The sequence below is a fragment of the Meles meles genome, chromosome 11 (assembly GCF_922984935.1).
Source record: "Meles meles chromosome 11, mMelMel3.1 paternal haplotype, whole genome shotgun sequence".
Taxonomy (NCBI): Eukaryota; Metazoa; Chordata; class Mammalia; order Carnivora; family Mustelidae; genus Meles; species Meles meles.
Genome location: NC_060076.1, coordinates 85,680,380 through 85,703,459, shown reverse-complemented (window position 1 = coordinate 85,703,459; position 23,080 = coordinate 85,680,380). Strand labels below are relative to the sequence as shown.

Sequence of the window (23,080 nt, the reverse complement as noted above, 5' to 3'; positions counted from 1 at the left end):
TCCTATTTCCAGTCAGTGGCTGGAGGGTGGGGGAAGAAGAAGTAAGATTTAAGAAGGGTTTTTGAAGTACAAAGGAAGCTTCATTTTGTTTTATCTTTTTATCTCTCCAACAGAGTAATGGGTGCATGAATATTCATTATATTGTATGTTGCCAGTACTCATATTGCTGTATTTTCATTTCATTTGAATTGGCAAAAACTGTTGGGTCAGAACAGCTGGTTGGAAAACACTGCTCCAAAGCAATCTAAGTCAGAAAACCCAGGTTCTGCTTCTTACAAATTATGTAGCTTTGGGCAATTCAAAGAACCAACTGCTGTGGGCTTTATTTTATCTGTAAAAATGTCACAAATAACATCATTTTTCCTCCCCGACTCACAAAGATAGGTATGAGAGACATATAGGGATATATAGAGAGATATATATGAATCTTTTAACAGGTAGCAAAGGAAGAATTGAGAATTAAAAAAACATTGGATATACTAGAAATAATATCTACAAGTAAACCAAACAAGCCAATTCGCCACTCTATTTTCTCATCATCACTGATTCTAAGAATATTAATATGAATCTTAACATGAAAGAAATTCTGAGTTATCAATTCTTAGAGGATGGAACATAGGATAGGCATTCTCCCTACTGTAACTGTATTTCTTTAGGCTAATTCTTCATCAAGGAATTGAAATTCATAATACCAAAATAAGAGAACTGCACTGAAAAGCACTCTCTATCAAAAACATTATTCTGCCATGATGTTTTATGATAATCTGGTCACAGGAAACAGAAATTCTTTGTCAGATATCATTTCATACATATTTCAAAATGGGCAAAGATACTCAAAGAAACAAGCCACTTACTAACTACAGTCCTGCACAGCAAGGGACAAAATTAAAACTGCCTAGCCTGCTAAAAATCTAATCGTATCCTTCCCAATTAACCTTATTACTACTAGGGTAGGAGAAAAGAGAGGTCAAAATATGGGTGAGGGTGCTATTTATTTCCTCACAGACCTCAAATAATAAAGCAATTACTGCACAACAGGGATTTTATTTCTTTTGTAAATTGAATCATGGCTATCTCCCCTGTTCCTTAAGCCACCACCTTTACTCTCACAATAAAAATTAACCAAAGAGTTGGGCAGTCCCAAGTAAGAACACTGGTAATTACGATTATTAAAATATTGGTTATGATTAGATGCTAGGTATGTTACACAAATGAGCTTATGCCATCAACATATGAAGAGACAAACTATGGAGAAAAGTTCATTTTATTTTAAGTTTTCCTGTTAATGTAAACAGATACAGACTCATTAGGCAGCTCCAAATGCTGACACAGTATCTCCAAAATTCTTTTCATTTATTGGAGTCTTAAAAAAAAAAAACAATGAATCATCTTGCGGATGAAGTATTATATGCATACATATTACGAAATATCTTAAACAGAAAACACCTTTCTATAAAGAGCCAAAATTTAAAGGTCACCCTGTTACTCCGTTATTTATCTTTTTGCTTATCAAGCCCACCTCACGTAGACTTGTGTCAAAACATCGCCCCAAACCCCCCAAAACCTGTATTCTGGCATTGGCAGAACCTCCCCAAGGATCAAAGCTCTGAACTTTCTTTTCTTTTTTTAAACAAAAAGCCGGGGTTAAACTCACTTTTCTTTGCGGCGGCGGGGTGGTGGTGGCGGGGGGGGGGGGGAGCCCTCCACAACCTACACTTAACTTAAACTCGACAGAACTTTCGTTTCAGACTTAAAAAAAAAAAAAAAAAAAACATTTTCCAAACAAAACCTCTCCTTTTCCAGCTCAAAAGCAGTTACGGAGGAGCCCAATCTAGGGTTCGAAAACAGAGTTCGAAACTGGTTAAGATTCAAGCTGAGCCGCCCAGAGAAAAAGAACCCGAAGACGGCCCGCCGGGAACACAAATCACCGAGAACGGGGCCGATTCGATCTCAGATCGAGGCTGGCACACACGAGGACATTCAGGAGAAGGCTTTCGGGCATCGCCAGCCTCACGGGGAGCCAGGGAGCAGAATGTGAAGCTGACCCCATCTTTCTGTCCGCGGGGAGCAAAGCAAAACAAGTGAACCGAGAGGCTTCTCCTCAAGGAGGACCCAAGACCTTATTCCCAGTCCGGCTTTCCGTCTCTCTCCCGCCCCCAGACTCCCGCAGCCTCCCGGCTCGCAGGGACTCTCCTACCTCTCCCCTCCACGGAACCACCAGTGAAGCCTCTCAAAACCTGACCCGATCCGAAGCGGCTTCCCCGCCTTTCGCCGCCGCCGAGAAGGGATCCCGGTCGCCAACAACAAAGACGCCTCCCGTTCCCCTCCCCCCGTCCGGCCCGGGTTCGTGCCTCCCGCGCTGCGGCTCCCGGCCTAGCGCCCCCTCCCCGAGCCCGGCCGCAGTGCCCGGGCCGACGCGGCCCCACGCACCTGCACCTGAGGGGCCGCGGCCAAGGTGTCGGGAAGAAAGGGCCGGGAGAGAGCCTCTGCCGACGCGTTGTCCTCCACAAGGTGCGACCCACGTTGCTGCCGCCGCCGCCGCCGGACTCTCCCGGCCTGCGGGCGGGCGCGGCCGAGGAGGGAGGACGAGGGCTGTAGCCCCCGGCGCCGGGACGAGAAAGGACGGCGGCGCTCGAGGGGGCCGGCTCGCGCTCTGGAGTCTCGCCTCGCGCCGGCCCTGCTCCTCCACACGGGCTCGCGTTCTGCTGACTAACGGCCCCGGCGCGAGGCTCTGGAGCGGCCGTCGCCGTCGGCGGCTCTCGGGCCTCACGTCCCGCGCGGCCGTGGTCGCAGCCGCCGCCGCCGCCACCTCCCTTTCTGGCACTGCAGACACCAGCCGAACCCAGCCAGGTCTTTCTTCTCTTTAATCCTCCTTTCTTTGCTCCTCCTCAGCCTGCCACCGTGAGGCTAGCTTTGGTGGCGGGAGGAAGGCTGAAGGGAACCGAGAGGGCAAGCAAAAGGCTCGCTGAAGCAGGAGTTGGTCACTGACTGGAGGAAGATGCCAAGCTGACCCGGGTTCCAGCCTGCGAGCGGGCCGGGGGAGGGACGCAGCGCAGCTTAGCCGGACATCAGCCAATCACAAGCCGCCTAGCGGAGTCGGGCGCCGGGAGAGGCTGAGCTGGGTCGGCAGGAGGCGGGGATTGCGGAAAAGGAGAGCCAATAAAGGCAAAGGTTCCTTGCCTCTCCGCCTTGATAGACTGCCACGTTCGGACCAATGGGGGAATTCTCGCTTCGCAGGAAGCGGGATTTAGATGCCGAGTTTGAGAGAGGTTGCGCGGAGGGGGATGGGTCGAGACTGGGCCGCGTGGAAGAACCTTGAGGGTTTTGACAGATGAGAGGGAGTCTTTTGACCTCCGCGATGAGTCACGTGGGCTGAAGGGGGCGGGTCGGAAAGGCCGGATAAGTTCCTTCCGGGTCAGTGACAGAAGCGTGGACTCCGTGGGGCAGTTCCTGGCGTCTTCGCCTTCCCCGCGTCCTCCCTGTACCGGCGCGAGGTGATTGTGGGTTCCACGATGAGCTCCCAGAAAGGGAACGTGGCTCGTTCCAGGCCTCAGAGGCACCAGAATACGTTTAGCTTCAAAAATGACAAGTTTGATAAGAGTGTTCAGACCAAGGTAGGAACCTGCCTGTTGCACCAAATCTGACTCTAGGAAGGAATGGTTCGGTGAAGCGGAGAGAGGAAGTGAGAGGAGTTGGGAGGGAGCGATTGTGGACCGCAGCCCAGAGTTAGTTTTGGCTGCAGTGCAACCTTTTCTAAAATGGTATTCCCACGCCCTTTCTTTGACCTGGATGTGTTATCTCCTCATAAGTATATTTGGCGGTCAACATTTAACCAATTAATTACACAGAGTGAACAGGACCCTCATCAAACCTAAAATGCGAATGGAGAATTGAGTCGTTGAACGGTTCCCGTCTAGAGCACGTCTTAGCAGTAAGAAACGAGAATTACAGCATGAGTGTCAAAGTTTGCACCATGTTTGTGCAGCCACTATTTCTTTGTAGAAACTACAAGCCCAGAGGTTTGTAGGGAGAATGTGAAGGATTAAGAACTCTTAGCCACATAGTTGGTCTCTTTTGTTTGTTTTGAGGATCAAGTTATTTGGCTAACGTAAAGATGCTTGTTTTGTTGGTTATAAAGTAATTTATTTTAGGAGGGTTTCTGTGACCTGGAAGAAAATTCAGAGTTCTGTTGGGAGGCTAAACTAAATGACGTATGCATTGTTCTGGGTCGTAATAAATGTCCATTAGGTGATTAATTTATCAACATTGGGTAAGAAAGCAAAGTAAACTGTTTATGGTAATCTGCGATCTCCTTTTCTTTTTCTCTCTCTTCACTTATTTACCTTCCAAATATTTGATGAGCACCCTCCATGTACAAAACCCCATGTTCCTGTGTTTGCAGTGTTAAAAAGAGTTGACTCTGCCTTCAAGGAGCTTATGATCTTCTGGGTCATTGGACAACAAGCAAGCGCAGAGATATATAATTACAGATTATGATAAACTCTAATGAAGTGCAAGATAGCTCAGTAAGGAAGAGTAAGGAGGGATATCTTCAGTTGGGTGCTCAGAGGACCTCTCCTTTTCCTTATTTAGGTTCACATTCAGATGCAAAACCTGGGGAAGCATTTGGAAAGACTTTCCCAAGCTTGTGCTCATTAATTGGTAAACCAGTATAAAAAGCTGTGCTATTCCAAATAGATGTTTTCCTTGTCCTATCCATTTGCTCTGGGCTTTTGCCCAAGCATTTAATTCTGATTGGTTTTCATCAGATCATAAAAAGCAGTTTTAATAAATATTTAGCTATAATGTAGCTTCCTCTGCCTCTTACAGTTTTAAGTATTAGACTTCTTGACCTTGTACTTCTTGTATTTTTCATTGTTCATTTTCTTGGTTCCTTAACAACCCTGCCATTACCCTCTTAAATCTTCTTATGAATCCCAAATTCAGTTACTAAGTTTCATTTTATAACTTTTACCATCAATTTCTTTGCCTCTTTTTTTTTTTTTTTAAGATTTTATTTATTTATTTGACAGAGAGAGATCTCAAGTAGGCAGAGAGAGAGAGGAGGAAGCAGGCTCCCTGCTGAGCAGAGAGCCCAATGCGTGGCTTGATCCCTAGGACCCTGGAATCATGACCTGAGCCGAAGGCAGAGGCTTTATTTAACCCACTGAGCCACCCAGGTGCCCCTCTTTGCCTCTTTTAAATTGTGGGGAAGCCTCATTTGTCCATTGGTAGAATAAGCAGGTATTTTGTTATTGGAGAATTTGACCAAAACTTTAAGAAATGTTTTACTGAGGAAAGATTATGTTGATTGTTCATCTTTCTAATAAAGAAGTAATAATTGGCTGTTATAGCAAATTCTTGAACCAGCTGTGTGCCAAGATTTTGTCAGAAACATCTAACCTGTCTTCATTCCTGTGTGTTATACCAGAAAGCTGTTTGATTCAGTGCCATCTGAGAGTGCATGGTTCTCTAGCTCTCCTTAAAGGACTGTAGTGATGACAATTGCCTATTTATATCTCATGAGTTTGTAGGAGTCCTGCATGATATTTTCCCTTTTTTCCTAACGAGTTGGATAATGATGGATGTTTTATTGGGAAGTTTGTCTAAGTAAAGCACCCATTCTCAAAAGGAGGCGGCTGATAGCTGTCTTCATATGTTGAATATATTCCAGAAGAAGAGAGAAGCTTATTCTGTAGCCTTCCAGATGGCCAAATTTGAACCAAAAGGTTAAAGTTACAGAGAGATTTCAGCTGAATATAAGAGAGTTGTCCAATAGAAGCATGCACGAGGATTTTGTAAATTCCCTTTCACTCGGGTTACTTAGAAGAGGCCTCCATGGCCTTTGGCCTGCAGTGTCCTCTCATGACTTGTTGAGATGGGAATAGGTTTAATCTCTTCTAGTCGTTTAGTACTAAAATGTTAATTGTATCAAGACTGCCTTATTTCCCTTTCTGGAAAGGCAGTGATGCGTAATGAAAAGAACATTGGACTAAGAAAAAGATCAACTAATTTTAGCATCAGTTGTGTTGTTTCTTTTGCTCTGTGGTGTTAGGCAGTTTACCTCTAGCTTTTAATTTACAATATGGGGTTGTTACTATCTGTTGTCTTATTTACCTCTCAAGATTGCTATAGGGATCATTACAAAAATATCTTTGACAAATAGTGATACAAATATGAACTGACCCTAAAGCATATGGTAATTTATGTAGACTTGCAGTTGCTTAAAGCAGTTAATTAAAAAGAAATGTATACTTCTTGGAGAATATTGAAAAGAGAGAAATGTATAAAGTCCAAAATTCAAAGTACCTTTTCCCAGTCCTATTCCTTTTCAAATGTAGTCACTATTAATTTTTTTTTTGTTTTGTTAACATGCTCGCTTCCGCAGCACATATACTAAAATTGGAACAATTTTTTTCATTAACAATTTGTGTATGTTTTTAGGTGTCTTTGCACAATATAGTATATATGTAATAAAGTACATTTTTTTCTTTCTCATTGTTTTCAGTTTTCCACTATAGCAAAGCTGCAGTAAAATTCGTGGATTCACATGTTTGTTCCTCATCTATTACCTGGCACCAAACATTGTGCTAGATGCTAGAGGTATAGAGTTGAGCATAATATAATTTGGTGTGTGAGATGAAAGTAGTAATCAAATAATTTTTCAGGCATGTTAATAGGAATCACAGTAAGGGTGATGAAGGAAGAGTCTAAGGAAAGCTGAGGGTATCAAGCAAGAAGTTGTTTTTTTTTTTTTTTTTAAGATTTTAAATTTTCTTTCATGGAGAGAGAGAGAGAGAGAAAGCACAAGCAGAGGGAGCAGCAGGCAGAGAGAGAGGGAGAAGCAGACTTGCTGCTGAGCAGGGAGCCTGATGTGATGTGGGGCTCAATCTCAGGACCCTGAGATCAGGAACAGAGCTGAAGGCAGAGGTTCAACCAGCTGAGCTACCCAGGTGCCCCTAGCAGAAAGTCTTGATTGAGTTTAGAGGCTTAAAGAAGGCTTCCCTTCTCTAAGGAATAGAGAGCATTTAACTAAATGAAATGGGAAAAATAGTATTCTTAAGAAGAATACTATTTGTTTGGGGCGCCTGAGTGGCTCAGTGGGTTAAAACCTCTGCTTTCGGCTCAGATCATGATCCCAGGATCCTGGGATCAAGCCCCGCATGGGACTCTCTGCTCAGCAGGGAGCCTGCTTCCTCCTCTCTCTCTGCCTAATTGTGATCTCTGTCTGTCAAATAAATAAAATCTTAAAAAAAAAAAAGATAAAAAAAAAAAGAATACTATTTGTTTTATATATGTAGTTAGTGTTGTTTTTATTAGCATTTCCCAAAGTACCCCAGGATCACATCTTCTCGATAAAGCAGGAGTCAGTTTCATGGTTCAGTTACTTTGGAAATAGTACATTCTGGGTCTTGCTGTAGGGTTCATAGTGTGCTTTGGCTTAGTGGCATACAACACTGAGCAGTTTCACAGTTTAAAAAAAGTTATTTAACCAAAATTTGCTTGATTATGGAACCCTTTGGTTTATATAATGCCTACTGAATTCGAACTAATTTTTGGAGGAACGCACTCATTTGGGGAAACTCTAGTCTTTACCTTCAAATGGAAAAAGAAAACGAAAATCTGAGGCTATACTCTCTAAATTGTTTTGGAGGGGCACCTGGATGGCTCAGTGGGTTAAAGCCTCTGCCTTCGGCTCAGGTCATGATCCCAGGGTCCTGGGATTGAGCCCCGCATTGGGCTCTGCTCAGCGGGGAGCCCGCTTCCCCCTCACTCTCTCTGCATGCCTCTCTGCCTACTTGTGATCTCTGTCCGTCAAATAAATAAAATCTTTACAAAAAATTGTTTTGGAAATAAAGTTTTGTTATCAAAAACAGACATATGGATCAGTGGAACATAATAGAGTGCCCAGAAATAGACCCTCAACTCTATGGTCACGTAATCTTTGATAAAGCAGGAAAGAATGTCCAATGGAAAAAAAGTCTCTTCAACAAATGGTGTTGGGAAAATTGGACAGCCACATGCAGAAGAATGAAATTGGACCATTTCCTTGCACCACACACAAATATAGACTCCAAATGGATGAAAGACCTCAATGTGAGAAAGGAATCCATCAAAAATCCTTGAGCAGAACACAGGCAGCAACCTCTTCGACCTCAGTCACAGCAACTTCTTCCTAGAAACATCGCCAAAGGCAAGGGAAGCAAGGGCAAAAATGAACAATTGGGACTTCATCAAGATCAAAAGTTTTTGCACAGCAAAGGAAACAACAAAACCAAAAGACAACTGACAGAATGGGAGAAGATATTTGCAAATGACATATCAGATAAATAGCTAGTATCCAAAATCCATAAAGAACTTATCAAACTCAACACCCAAAGAACAAATTATACAATCAAGAAACGGGCAGAAGACATGAACAGACATTTCTGCAAAGAAGACCTCCAGATGGCCAACAGACACATGAAAAAGTGCTCCACGTCACTTAGCATCAGGAAAATAAAAATCAAAACCACAATGAGATACCACCTTACCCCAGTCAGAATGGCTAAAATTAACAAGTCAGGAAACAACAGATGCTGGTGAGGATGCGGAGAAAGGGGAAACCTCCTACACCGTTGGTGGCAATGCAAGCTGGTGCAACCACTCTGGAAAACAGCATGGAGGTTCCTCAAAAAGTTGAAAATAGAGCTACCCTATGACCCAGCAATCACACTACTGGGTATTTACCCTAAAGATACAAATGTAGTGATCTGAAGGGGCACGTGAACCCAAATGTTTATAGCAGCAATGTCCACAATAGCCAAACTATGTAAAGAACCTAGATGTCCATCAACAGATGAATGGATAAAGAAGATGTGGTGTGTACACACACACACACACACACACACACACACACACACACACACACAATGGAATACTATACAGCCATCAAGAGAAATCTTTTTTTTTTTTTAAAGATTTTATTTGTTTTTTTGACAGAGAGAAATCACAAGAGAGGCAGGCAGAGAGAGAGAAAGGGAAGCAGGCTCTCCACTGAGCAGAGAGCCCGATGTGGGACTCGATCCCAGGACCCTGAGATCATGACCTGAGCTGAAGGCAGCAGCTTAACCCACTGAGCTACCCAGGCGCCCAAGAGAAATGAAATCTTGCCATTTGCAACAACATGGATGGAACTAGAGGATATTATGCTGAGTGAAATAAGTCAATCGGAGAAAGAAAATTATCATACCATCTCCCTGATATGAGGAATCTGAGAGGCAAAGTGGGGGGTTTGGAGAGTAGGGAAGGGAAAAAAAATGAAACAAGATGGGGTCGGGAGGGAGACAAACTGTAAGAGATCCTTAATCTCATAAAACAAATGGAAGGTTGCTGGGGGGAGGTGGGTAGGGAGAGGGTGGTGGGGTTATGGACATTGAGGAGGGTGTTATGTGCTATGGTGAGTGCTGGGAAGTGTGTAAGCCTGACGATTCACAGAACTGTACCCCTGGGGCTAATAATACATTATATGTTAATTTAAAAAGAAAATTTAAAAAATAACGAGAAAAAAGTTTTATTATCAATAGCTAGTATTTATATTCTTAAGTATGTTAGCCACTATGCATACTTTATGTACATCATCTAATTTTGAACTTTAAAATGACCGTAAGGGATGCCTGGGTGATGCAGTCAGTTGAGTATCTAACTCTTTTTTTTCTTTAAGATTTTAGTTACTTATTTGGGACAGAGAGAGAGAGAGCACACAAGGAAGGGCAAAGGGAGAATCAGAGTCCCTGCTGCACACGGAGCTCATTGTGAGGCTCCATTCCAGGACCCCAAGATCATGACTTGATCTGAAGGCAGATGCTTAACCAACTGAATCACCCAGGCGCCCCTGAGCATCTAACTCGTGATTTCAGTTCAAGTCATGGTCTTAGGGTCTTGGGATTGAGCCCCACATCGGGCCTACACGTGGTACTGCTGGGATTCTCTCTCCCTCTGCACCTTGCCCCAGCTCATGCATGCATACTCACTCTCTCTCAAATAAATAAATAAAATCTTTAAGAAACGACTCCAAGATAGATGCTATAATTATCTTATTCTGCATATTGGAAAGCGAGGACTTAGTGGTAAATGATACACCTACCCAAGTTACATAACTAACATATGGCTAGCCATTGATTAGGTGATGTCTATGCTCAGAGATCTCCAAGGACAAATAATTCAAAACCCCTTTCTATATATGTGTGTTGCAATGGCAGTTGTTGTCCTTAAGTAATCTCTACTCCCAGTGTGGGGCTCTAACTCACTACTCTGAGATCAAGAGTTGAATGCTCCATTGACTGAGCCAGCCAGGTCCCCCAATGTTGTTCCCGTGTGTGGGGGGGGGGGTTTTTTTTGCTTTGTTTTATTTATTTATTTTTTTCAATGTTGTTTTTTAATCGTGCATTTTTATGGGTACTAGAAGCAGTGTGACACCACATTAGGGTCAGAACAGAGATGTACTTTATTGCCACTGCCCCTAAACACTTCCTGTTTGAAATGTTCCAGAGAAAGTGTCTCTCCTCACAGGGTGTGATTGCCTGTGGTGTCACATATCACAGATGTGGGCTCCTTGGAGTGGGTCCCATCTGTTCAGCCAGGGCTCTGTGGCAGAGGTGGGGCTCCTTTCACTCCCTTACTGTGATGCTTATACAGTCAAATAGGCAGGAAGCTGTTTTAAGTTTAAGGTGCTATGATTACATTTACAGCAGAACAGGATTCTGTGTTTACCAGCAACTTTATTCATAATAGCCAGAAACTGGGAAGAACCCCACAAACACTGAAATACCTACCAACAGGAGAATAGATAAGCAGATTGTGTCAGTTATACAATGGGATGCTACTCTGCTATTGGAGAAAAAAAAAATAGACTACTAACTCATGCCTTTTTTGCATGTATTGCATGCATTGTGGACCAATCTCAGAAATGTTGTGTGGAAGGAAAGAAACCAAGTATTTCTTCCATCTATAGAAATCAGAGCAGTAGTTGCTTTTGGGCGGGGGGGGGGGACTGATTGGAAGGGGCTCAGTAAAACTTTCTGGAATGATGGAAATGTGAAGATCACAAGAGGGAATACATTTATTAGAATCACTGAATTGTGCGTTACAATCTGTGCTTGAGGGGTACCTAGGTGGTTCAGTCAGTTAAGTGTCCATCTCTTGGTTTTGGCTTAGGCCATGATTTCATGGGTCAGGAGACTGAGCCCTGCATCAGGCTCCGCACTCAACATGGAGTCGGCTTGAAAGATTCTCTCCCTGTGTCCCTCCCTTGCCTTTTGTTTGTGTTGTCTCTTGCTCTCAAATAAATACATAAATCTTTAAAACAAAATCTATGCATGACATCAATGTAAATTTTACCTCAATTAAAAATAGATATTATAGGGGCACCTGGTTGGCTCAGTTGGTTAAGTATCTGCCTACAGCTCATGTCATGATTCAGGGTCCTGAGATTGAGCCTCATGTTGGGCTTCCTGCTCAGTGGGAATCTGCTTTCCATCTCTCCTCGCTTGTGCTCTCTTGCTGTCTCTGTCACTATCTGTCTCTCTCAAATAAATAAAGGTTTGAAAGTAAAATAAAAATAGATATTGTCACAAAACAACTGATTGACCACTCAGGTGTCATGAGGTTTTTTTATTTGTTTGCTTTTTGTTTGAGGAAGGTGTAGAAATACTTCTTATATTGGTTTTTATTTATTATTTTATTTTATTTTTTTAAAAGATTTTATTTATTTATTTGCGAGAGAGACAGTGAGAGAGAACATGAGAGGTGAGAAGGTCAGAGGGAGAAGCACTCCCTGCGAAGCCAGGAGCCCGATGCGGGACTCGATCCTGGGATTCCAGGATCATGACCCGAGCCGAAGGCAGTTGCTCAACCAACTGAGCCACTCAGGCTCCCCTTATATCAGTTTTTAAAAAAGAAACAATTTTATTAACTTTTCCAGAAAGAAAACAAGGTAACATTCTAATATATTGAATATCTTAGCTAACCACAAGTCAAAATATTCTAATAATTGCATTTAATACTTTCCCTTTATATATAAACACTCATGACACTTGAGTTTGTTTTTCTATAAGAAAAGTAAAGATGATCATTACAAAGTGGTTTTTGTGCATAAGATTATTGAGCTTGGGTCTCGTTTTTTTTCCTAGTTTCACTCTAGGAAATTTAGTATATGAATAAATATGGTATCTGAATTTAGTGTATGAATGTACTAATTTGGTATATGAATAAATATTTTAGTATATGATTTAGTATATGAATAATTAATTAATTAATGAGTATATAGTGGATAAGATCTTGTTGTGGAAAAGGATGTCCTGCTAGTGGTAAGGCTCATTTTGTCCAGATAGCTTAGAATCAAGTCTTATGAGATTTTTGTTCTATCTCCCTTCAACCCAGAGCTATTTTTGCGCTTTAGGAAACAGTCTCAGATTGGTTCAGATAATCACTGGTGTGAGTAATTTCCTTGTGTGATGAAGCTCTAGTCGTGGGAATAAAGGTTATTTCTCAATCAATTGGTGTCAACAATGAAGAGTAAAACAACTGGGTAGTCATTGAATAAATCTGCAATTGGGCAGATATAGAAAAGAATCCACTGTAGTTTCTAACTAACCATCTCTGGGACTCTAGAGACCACCTGAGACTCCCTTTGATGTTTTTCCAAATTGGGAAATGTTCTTTGATAGATTCAGCAATGTTCTCTATTAAGTGGGTTTATCTTAAATCCATCCTACCCCCAGTTGATTTGTTACTAAATGCAGCATGCTTTTTCAGTTGACAAGGTGACAGTCTATGGTGTGCTTGACATTATGATACACATCAGGAGTCTTTTTTTTTTTTTTTAAGATTTATTTATTAGACACAGAGAGAGAGAGATCACAAGCAGGCAAGAGAGGCAGGCAGAGGAGGGGAGGGAAGCAGGCTCCCCGCTGAGCAGAGAGCCTGATGCAGGGCTCGATCCCAGGACCCTGGGATCATGTCCTGAGCCGAAGGCAGAGGCTTTAACACACTGAGCCACCCAGGCGCCCCCGCATCAGGAGTCTTATACTCAGTAAAAGTCCTAGTGCTATGACACTCTTTACTTTCCTTTCTGGTATTTTCAGTATTTAGAAGTGTTGTATTCTTCTTATTATTTACCTTTTATTTTCTCTCCCTTTTACACAAAAACAATTCCATCCATGCATGGGGATATTCCATCTATCTATGTTCCCATGGTGCTTCCTCTTAAAGTCAATGAAGTGATTCAGCATGTTTCTTAAAATAAGGCCTATAACAATATAATTGGTTCCTTTTCTACATCGATCATGTATTTTAGACATATCATTTATGTACATTTTGTGTACAGTGACAACTGAAATTAATTTGTCTTGATTTGGTGTATTGTGTTAGGGGATAGTAGTTCCCATTGGATTATGAAGTTTTATCATTATATTGTCAACACTTGTTTCTTCATAAAGTTAAATATATACTGTCAGAAAAAGTATTCTCAAAATTCTTCATGCAGGTAAATTTGATTATCTGAGAGAGAAAAACTCATAATTTATATTAACTCTCCCTGAAGTGGGTTGTTTTTCTGTTTAGAGAAACACTATAGTAAGGAGTGGTGTGCAGTTGGACAGAGTACCTCAGGGCAGACAGTTAGAAGCTGTTGTGGTATTTGTTATTTTAAGCTGTTGGACTCTTTCCACACTGCACAAGTGTTACTGTGAGGTCACAGGCAGGTGTGCAGAGAATCCTGCTTGTCCTCCCAACAGCCCCGTTGCCATCTCAGTCCATCCTCAATTGTGGTTGCTTTTTTTCTCACCATTGATGTTTGTGAAAGGAAGAAATGAAATGAGAAGGGGATAAAGGAATAGCTAACATGCCTGAGATTCCTTTCTGAGATTTTCCTCATCACTCCAGGCCAAATGGCGCTTAAAGGTATTGAATAAATTAAATCAACTTTCTTTCTCTGAGCTTCTTTTGAGGTGTGCAAGATCCTCTATGTGAAGGTAATTAGCATTAGGATTCTTCCAAGGCTAATTTAAACAAAAAGAAGACTGATTGCAAAGATCCCAAAGCTTAGAAAAGGTGTGTTGGTTGATCTTTTAGAGTCTGAGATTCCCACTGTTATTACTGGGAAATTTATTCTCATTTGGCTTTGTGCTTATCTTCACCAGACACAGTCTTCCAGCCTTCCAGGGCCCCTCCTCTCGCCTTGTAGTTGGCCTCCTGGAATCAATAGTTTATTGTAATTGAGTAGAGACATAGTGTTGAACTAAATTGCTTTCACTTTCTTGCCCTACCTGACTATTCCCGGGAACTCTGTTTCCTTGTAGTCCTTAAGTGATGATGTTTGTCCCCCCACATCTTCAGCCCCAGTCCCACCTCCCATTTACAACTCTTCCTCCCATTTGCTGCTTCAGTCCATTTTTTTTTTCCTTGCCCAAAACTCCCATATTTTTTGAAATACATGCCAGACTGTTATCCCTTCTGGATCTGTCATTGCCTCCTAGTTATACCTCCTCATGAGTACCTGTTTCCCTGCCTTTCCACAGTTCCTGTCATCATACCTAGTGATTGCTACATCCCCGTGGGTAATCCAACATCTGATCTCTTAGCTTTTAGACCTCCCCCCGCCCCCATCAGGATCAGGAACCTACTCCCATGGTCAACCTTAAACTTGCCCAGTGCCGGTAACTGCTCCACTCACAAACTTTTTAGAAAAATGGATCACTACCATCTACTTATCTAGTTTCCTTATCTCTCAAATATATTTTTGAACTCCCTTAGGTGCTCCTGTGCATTAACTCTTCTGCTTTTTACTGTATCCCATTCATGTCCTTTTTCTTTTACTGTACCCCATTCTTTTCCCCCTCCCTTATCTAGCTCAGAGTTCATGTTTTATTAATATGCCTTTCTCTTCTTGCTTATACCCCAGCAGTGTTATTCTTCTTTCCCTCTATGGTACTCGCCTGATGGAACCCCTGCTTCAAGCCAGTTTTCTATTCACCATGACATCAACCAAACCACCTGCATCTGTACCCATATAGTCTGCCTTCCTGTGACAGTGGATGAAATGCCTGTCCTTCCTGAAGACTAGGCCCTTCGCTTGCACCCTGGAGCTTATTCCCTATTGTCTATCTAGGATTTAAAGTATTAGGGCTCCTCTTTTGTCCAGATTGTCCTACATCATTAGTCTTTCCATCTCTAACGGGTTCTTTCTTTCTTTCTTTCTTTCTTTTAAGATTTTATTTATTTATTTGATAGACAGAAATCACAAGTAGGCAGAGAGGCAGGCAGAGAGAGAGGAGGAAGCAGGCTCCCTGCTGAGCAGAGAGCCCGACAAGGGGCTTGATTCCAGGACCCTGGGATCATGACCTGAGCCGAAGGCAAAGGCTTTAACCCACTGAGCCACCCAGGCGCCCCTTGGGTTATTTCAATTTAAGAAAAAAAACAAAAAAAAACAAACTCTTTTTAGCTTTCTTCCTCTCTATGGAAAAGCTCCTGGTTCTCAACTTCTTTATATCCCATGGCTTCCATCCCTGCCCGAACAGTATTTGTACTCATTTTTGAGTACTCAACTGTTTTATACTCATAGAATCCCTCTTGTCAAGTCACTGATGTCTGTGTTGTGAAATCTTTGGTTAATAATGCTCTGTTCCCATCTTTCTCAATCACTAAGTATTATTGCCTCTTGAACGCTTATCTGAATTCAGCTCAGTCCATGGCGTTGAATACCATCTTTAACCTTCCACATCTGGAGCTCCAGGCCAACCTCTCTCCTGAGCTGCAGAGCTGTATATTTAGCTCCCTGCTTGACCTCTATTCTTGAATATCAAAAACACATCTCAAGTTTAACAAGATTATACATATAATCTTTCTCTCTCAAACCTTTTCCTCCAGTGTTCCCCAACTCTGCAAACAGCTCTATCATTTACCCAGTTCCTCACACCAAAAATATAAGAATCATCTTTGATTTTTGGCCTTTCTCACAGTTTTTTTTTTCTCCCTGTGTTTCAATTTATCAGCACAACTATGAACTGTTAAATTATTTTTTAATATTTATAACCTCATTACATTCTGCCATATTACTTGCTTGTTTGTCTTATTTATAGTTTACCCTGGAATATGATTTTCACCAGGAAAATATATATATTTTTATATCCTTGATACCTCGACCAGGAGTAGGCCATGGGTTGGTGCACGGCCTATGTACCAATAAGTAGCTGGTGGGTTGAATGAAGTAAATAATTATAACAGTGTATTAAATGCTGTGGCAAGGGTGGTACAGGGGAGTACTATAGTAGTTCTGAAAGGAAGGGAGGGAAAGGAAATAATTGATACATTATTATCCTCAAGGAGATAGTACAGCTAGGGGATGAAGGGTCAAGGAAAAGTTGAATGGAATGAGATAGAAAAATGGAATAAAGCAGAAAGGGAGAATGAGTTCTGATGAGTTTGTAGGTTGTGGGTCACGAAGTTGAAGGAGGTTCATCTGGAAACAAAACAAAATTAAGTAAGATTGGGTAAAGTTGTTGTTACATTAAATGCTCTCTTGAAAACAAGGCTTCTCTTATTCATTATTGAGGGTAGAGTTCCTGAGACATTGAAGGCTCCTCAGTAATGTTTGAATGAATGAATAAAGGTCCCCTAAAAATGAAGAAGGGCAAGAAGAGACTATGAATCTGTGAAGGTCTTTTTCCAAAACAGGATTATAAGTAGGTATTTATGCTTATTGCCAAAATGAATGTAGTGCATTATGGTGGCAAAAGCATAAGAATGAAAGCGTCTCTTAGGTAATAGGCTCTCTAATTGGAAGCCTGTGGTTGACTAAAATCTTTTTACCAAAAAGGTAGCTGAATGGATTGATCTCAAGCTGTGAATTAAAATTTCAGTACTATCAATTTAGACCATCATTCTTGTAAGTGAATGTGTTCTGTTTTGGTTTGGTTTTGGTCGGGTAACTTTGAAGAATAAAAATATTCTGAAGTATATCCATTGGGTAGGAAAAAATTCCTTGTCCATTTTTGTCAGATCTCATGTGTGAGCTTTCGGATTTTTGGCCAAAGATACCAAGCTCTTCTTGTTCAAGACAGTGGCAGCATGGTGTAGAAGAAAGACATTGATTTTGGAGTCAAGTGTTTAGGTCACATTATATGCTATGTACTGGTTGTGTGATCTTTTTTTTCCTTTTTAAAAAATTTTTTTTTAAAGATTTTATTTATTTGTTTGACAGACAGAGGTCACACGTAGGCAGAGAGGCAGGCAGAGAGAGAGGAGGAAGCAGGCTCCCTGCTGAGCAGAGAGCCCGATGTGGGGCTCGATCCCAGGACCCCGGAATCATGACCTGAGCTGAAGGCAGAGGTTTTTAACCCACTGAGCCACCCAGGCGCCCCCTGGTTGTGTGATCTTGCACAAATTTTTCAGTCCATCAGGGTCTTATTGGGCTTAGCTGTATCTTAGGGATTGAGTAAGGTTTGTGGAAGTGCTCACATGGTAGCTGGCATGCAGTGTTAAGCATTCTGTAAATGCTAGTCCCTTCCTTCATCGTACTAAGATGTTTATCATGCTCACATGCTCCTCCTTCAGTTACTCCTTTCCTGGTTAATCCCACTGGAATGTCTCCCTCCTTCTGTATGGCATTTATTGTCCTTACCACACATATGGCGCGTGTCATGTTAGTAATTAGCATTTATGTCTTGGCTTCTTTCCCTTTCTCTCACACATATGTATCTCTCAGAGGACAGGGACTCAAGCATATATATATTTTTTAAACTACTCATGGACATATAGCAAGTAGTTTTATGATGTGGGTTGAAAGACTGGAAATCAAGTAATTCTTATTGACATTGTACAATTATTGATTTGTGTCAATTTACCTGTCTTTATTAAGCCTCTATTATGTACCAAGCACCAGCAAAAAGATGAGTGAGATATGAAGCCTTCATTCAGGAATCTCACACTAGTAGCTACTTTAAAAAGTGGAAAAAGGCAAATACAGAGCATTTTTACTTAATAAACTTTTTGTTAAAGTATAGCATAGAAACATACAGAAAAGTGCAAAAGCGAATTTTCACGAAGTGAACAGTCCTATAACCAATACACAGATCAAGAGAATGCTCCTCACCTCTCAGTCACTACTACTCTCCTCCTCAAATTTAACCGTTATTGTGATGCATGGGAAAGATTTTATTTTTTATTTTATTTTATTATTTTTAAAGATTTTATTTATTTATTCGGCAGAGAGAGATCACAAGTAGGCAGAGAGGCAGGCAGAGAGAGAGGGGGAAGCAGGCTCCCTGCTGAGCGGAGAGCCCAATGCGGGGCTTGATCCCAGGACCCTGAGATTGTGACCTGAGCGGAAGGCAGAGGCTTTAACCCACTGAGCCACCCAGGCGCCCCGCATGGGAAATATTTTAAAACAACTTTGAATTCACAGCTTTTGGAAGCAAAGGAGAGAGAGCCAGAGGTACCCAAAAGACTATGCTCTCTTTTCGGAGATAGTATTAGTGGGTGTAGAAAAGCATCCTGATGAATCATCTCAACTCTTTAAATATACAATAAACTTCATGTAATATTTTTTTGGGCTGAAAGAAATTGGTATGATTTGGTGTTCCAACAATGATTAATTTGGTCTCTGTTGGATTTTGGCTTCTAAGAATAAATTTGAACTTTGCTATAGCTTCGGAGCTATATAATTTTTTGAGCTATTTCAGCCTCAATCCTAATTCTCTTCCAATTTATCTCTTTATTCATGAGGTTGAATGACATTTTTAGAACTTCCTGGTAGACGTTTTCTTGGCTATTAAGTTCATTTCTAGTTGGAATAGTTGGGTTTATATTCTAAAGTTAATTATTCATGTTGTCCTTTTGAAACTAAATGTACGATACACTTCTTTTTAATTTGTTTTTGCTTTGTCAGAGTTGTCTCCTTAACAAGGATGTATTTCTTATAGGTGATGGAGTTATGCATGTGTAATAATTTTCAGTTAAGGCTTATCGGCAGTAGAATTCTATTGTACCTTTATATTAATCAGGTCTGGTTTTGAAAGTCACGTCGTGTTTTATGCCATTTACAACATTATGGGTGTGAAATACTGAACTAAGCTGGTGATTATTTTAAATGCTTTGTTGTTCTGTGAAGATTTATATATTATTAAATACTCAGCCTTATCTTACCAGGTGGCTTATTTGTTTGTTTTGAAATTATTCATGTCACTGAAGTCATCAATTTGAGTAATATATTTGACATCACGGTATATACTTTTATATGTGAATATATTACATCATTAGCCTTTATCACAAGACATCAGAGTAATATGATATCATATTTCCTGTAAACTTGAATGCTTGTAGGACATAATGCTAGGTCTAGTTTTGTTTTTTGTTTTTCTTAGGCTTTATTTATTTGCTTTTGTAGAGAGTGTGTGTAAGCAGGGGGATTGGCAAAAGGGAAAGGGAGAAAGAGTCCTCAAGGAGACTTCCTGCTGAGCACTCAGCCCAATGTGGGGCTTAATCCCAGGACTGTGAGATTATGACCTGAGCTGAAACCAAGAGCCATCTGTGGAAGGAATGATTAAAAAGTAAGGAGAAAAACCCCATAAATTTCCTAAACTTGAAGAAAATCTTAAGCCTTCAGATAGAAGGGTTCTAGACATATCTTGGTAAAATTTTTGAACTCTGTGACAGAAAGAAATTCCTGTTAGCTTCTAGAGAGAGGGAAAAGAGAGGTTACCCATAAAGCAACTATAATTTTGTAGGCATGAGATTTCTTATCTGCTACTTGTTAAAAAAAAAAAAAAATAGGACAAGATCTACAAAGTGCTATAATGGAAGTATTTTTAAATTTAAGAGTTCTTTATAGAATTAAGCTGTGACTCAGTAGCTAGGACAAAAGAATCATCCAGAGTAAAAGTTTGTCAAAAACATATGTATGGGTCGCCTAGGTGTTTTAGTCTGTGAAAGGTCTGCCTTTGGCTCAGGTCATGATCCTAAAGTCCTGGGATCAAGCCCCACATCAGGCTCCCTGCTTGGCAGGGAGCCTGCTTCTTCCTCTCTCTCTGCCCTTTACCTGCTTCTGCACTCTCTCTCTCTCTCAAATAAAATAAATAAAATCTTAAAAGCAACATTAGTATAAATTTAAGGATGTTCTCCAGAGTATAAGAAGATACGTGGTAGAAGGAATAATGGTGAACTACGACCCAGTAAAACTAAGTTAACTTTAAATAACCATCGATGGGATGGTGGTGAAAGTTAATGCTGTTGTTATATTTGTGAATCATGTATTGGAAGAAGTAAGTTTTCTAGAAGACAAAATCTATACCAGAGTTTCCAATTTCAACCAAACTTAGGAAGTAAGAATAAAATCAGGCTAAATAAGGATCTTGTCTTGTTCAGGGTGGTGGAGAAGCCCGAGAAGAAAAATCAGTATCACTATCGAAGTTAAAAACTGAGTGCCTATTATTTTTTCATATAATCTAGTATGGAAAATGTGGGATTTGGGGCGCCTGTGTGGCTCAGTGGGTTAAAGCCTCTGCCTTTGGCTCAGGTCATGTTCCCAGGGTTTGGGATTGAGCCCCGCATCGGGCTCTCTGCTCAGCAGGGAGCCTGCTTCCCCCCTCTCTCTGCCTGCTTCTCTGTCTACGTGTGATCTCTGTCTGTCAAATAAATAAATTAAATCTTTAAAAAAAAAAAAAGATTTTCCTCCCTGTAGAAGCAGATGTTTGAACATCTTATTCTCTGGTGGCTTAGTACTCCATTATCAAGTCCTACATGTTTCAGCAGGTGCTGAAACCCAATGGCCTGCGTGCATATCTGTGCATAGTCTCTCCTACCTCTGCTTGTGACTGAAGCACATTTAATAGATGTGTGGGAGGGCGCCTGGGTGGCTCAGTGGGTTAAGCCTCTACCTTTGACTCGGGTCATGATCTCAGAGTCCTGGGATCGAGTCCCACATCGGGCTCTCTGCTCCGTGGAGAGCCTGCTTCTTCCTCTCTCTCTCTGCCTGCCTCTCTGACTACTTGTGATCTCTCTGTCAAATAAATAAATAAAATCTTTAAAAAAAAAAATAGATGTGTGGGAGAAGTATGGGTTGCTTTAAGACTGTGTATTACCTTAGACTTTGATCTGATGCCTTTTTTTTTTTAAGATTTTATTTATTTATTTGAGAGAGAGAGCACAAACAGTGGGGGCGGGGAGGGTGTTGCAGAGACTGTCAGTCAGACTCCACCCTGAATGCCGAGAGCCCTCCGTGGGCCGATCCTGTGATCTCCAGATCATAACCTGAGCTGAAATCATGAGTCTGATGCTTAACCTACGGAGCTACCCAGGTGCCCCGGGTGATCTGACCTGATACCTTTTGAGAACTTACTTAAGATAAATGGTCTTTGAAGACCTAAAATGCAATACTCTGTGACACCTTTGCAAATTTGTCATAAGTAGCAGATACATGACTCCCTCACTTTGGGTTCCATTGGGTTGGACTAAATGAAATGATAGTGTTTTTAAATCTGTAAGGCTAGGGGTGCCCAGGTGGCTCAGTCAGTTAAGCATCTGTTTTCGACTCAGTTCAGCCAGAGATCGAGCCCTGAATCTGGCTCCCTCCTCAGCAGGGAGTCTGTTTCTCCTTCTCCCTCTGCCCTCCCAAGCCCTGCTCAGGCTCCCTCTCTCCCTCAAATAAATAAAGAAAATCTTAAATCAATCAATCAACCTATCGATCGGCAAGGCTACCAGTTAGCACTGGATCTGTAGTGACTCCCCCCTCAATCCTAGTCTTTCCAAAAGCTTGGTTGGAAGATGGCCAGCCAGTTAATCCCTTATTTTAAACACCATTTCAACTCTAACAAATATTGTTTACTCTTCAGATTTACTTAATGCCCATTGTTTTCATCTCTCCAACCAAATTTTAAGCACCATGTAGAAGGAACTGTACATCATAAATCTTCTGAATCCTTGAGATGCCTGCCATAGTGCTGAGTACATACAAACTCATACTTTTTTGGATTGTTCCGTAGGCAGCAAAGAGAGAATCATAGCGCATGCTGTATTTAATTCTAATCCATGACACGGTTTACAGTTTGATGTGTTGGAAGAAGTCCTGAGCTTGGAGTCAGGCAGCACCACAGACTCTTCAGACTCTTGGTGTGGCCACTGAGTCACTCTATAGCTGCAGCTAAGTTATATCAACCCCGTAAATTAGGATAACAATGAATAACAATACCACCTTCTTGCTTATACACAGGGATGATGTGGAAGAAAATGAGAAGCATTAAAGGAGAAACTCAGATTTTAAAAAATCTATAGAAATGTAGTAGTGTTTTGTTACAGGTGATTTGCATCTTTCATTCAGGATACACCTTAATTTTATCCCTTATCCTTTTATATTCTTGTCATCAAAAAATCTTCGTTTTCCTTTTAAGAAGGAGAATATGTTCTCCACTCAAGTTTGGTAAGTCGTAAGTGAATACAGAGCGCCAAACAGAATTAATCATGGCACAAACCAAATATCTTCCTTAAGAGACTTAGCTCCTGAATCAATTATCAGCATACACTGGTTATTGTTACGACATTATTAGTATGACCAGAACCAGGTGACTATCTTTGAAGAAGTTAACTAGCTTCAATATGGTAATCGTCCTCATACATCTGCCCCCAAGTAAATGACTGACAATATTGATTTATTTTAAAAGGTAAAATCATTTGGTTTCTGGATATTATCAGTTATTATGCTTGAAAGAGTTAATCCATAAAATTTTAAAATATGCTATTAAGAGGAAATGAATATCATCCTTCTTTTTTATTTAATACACATTAAACAGTGATCAGTCATTTTTGTCTCATTTAAGATCACTAACTTGGGGCATACCATACCGGTTGGACAAGATCTCCAATTGTGACTAACTTTTAATGAGTGCTTATAAAAACGTGTGTTGCCTCGTGACACTACACAATTGCTGCTTGAATAGGCTTTTTGCATTCCAGTCGTACATAGTTAGTCCATTTGGCTTACCTCTTAGTTAACCTTTATTGTTTAGGTCTCAGTGCATTGAAAATCTCTGAGGAACATGGTAGAAAGTAA

The 23,080-nt window shown here is 41.1% G+C and overlaps 2 protein-coding genes across 4 annotated transcripts in view; one reads left to right on the top strand and one right to left on the bottom strand.

Moving 5' to 3' along the window:
* Window positions 1–2,550, bottom strand: part of ABHD17B (abhydrolase domain containing 17B, depalmitoylase) — a 56,974-nt gene extending 54,424 nt beyond the window's left edge. Inside the window, exon 1 of one of the 2 annotated variants that reach the window (XM_046022603.1) lies at window positions 2,431–2,550. The gene's annotated coding sequence lies outside the window, so the exon portion shown is untranslated. Of the gene's footprint in view, window positions 1–2,197; window positions 2,341–2,430 lie in introns of those variants that run through there. The other variant, XM_046022602.1, reaches the window with a different exon arrangement.
* Window positions 2,551–3,429: 879 nt separating this feature from the next.
* Window positions 3,430–23,080, top strand: part of C11H9orf85 (chromosome 11 C9orf85 homolog) — an 81,101-nt gene continuing 61,450 nt past the window's right edge. For both annotated transcript variants that reach the window (XM_046023740.1, XM_046023739.1), the window contains exon 1: window positions 3,430–3,614. In XM_046023740.1, the coding sequence (XP_045879696.1) occupies window positions 3,513–3,614 (102 nt within the window). In that variant the 5' untranslated portion in view covers window positions 3,430–3,512. The remainder of the gene's footprint in view (window positions 3,615–23,080) is intronic.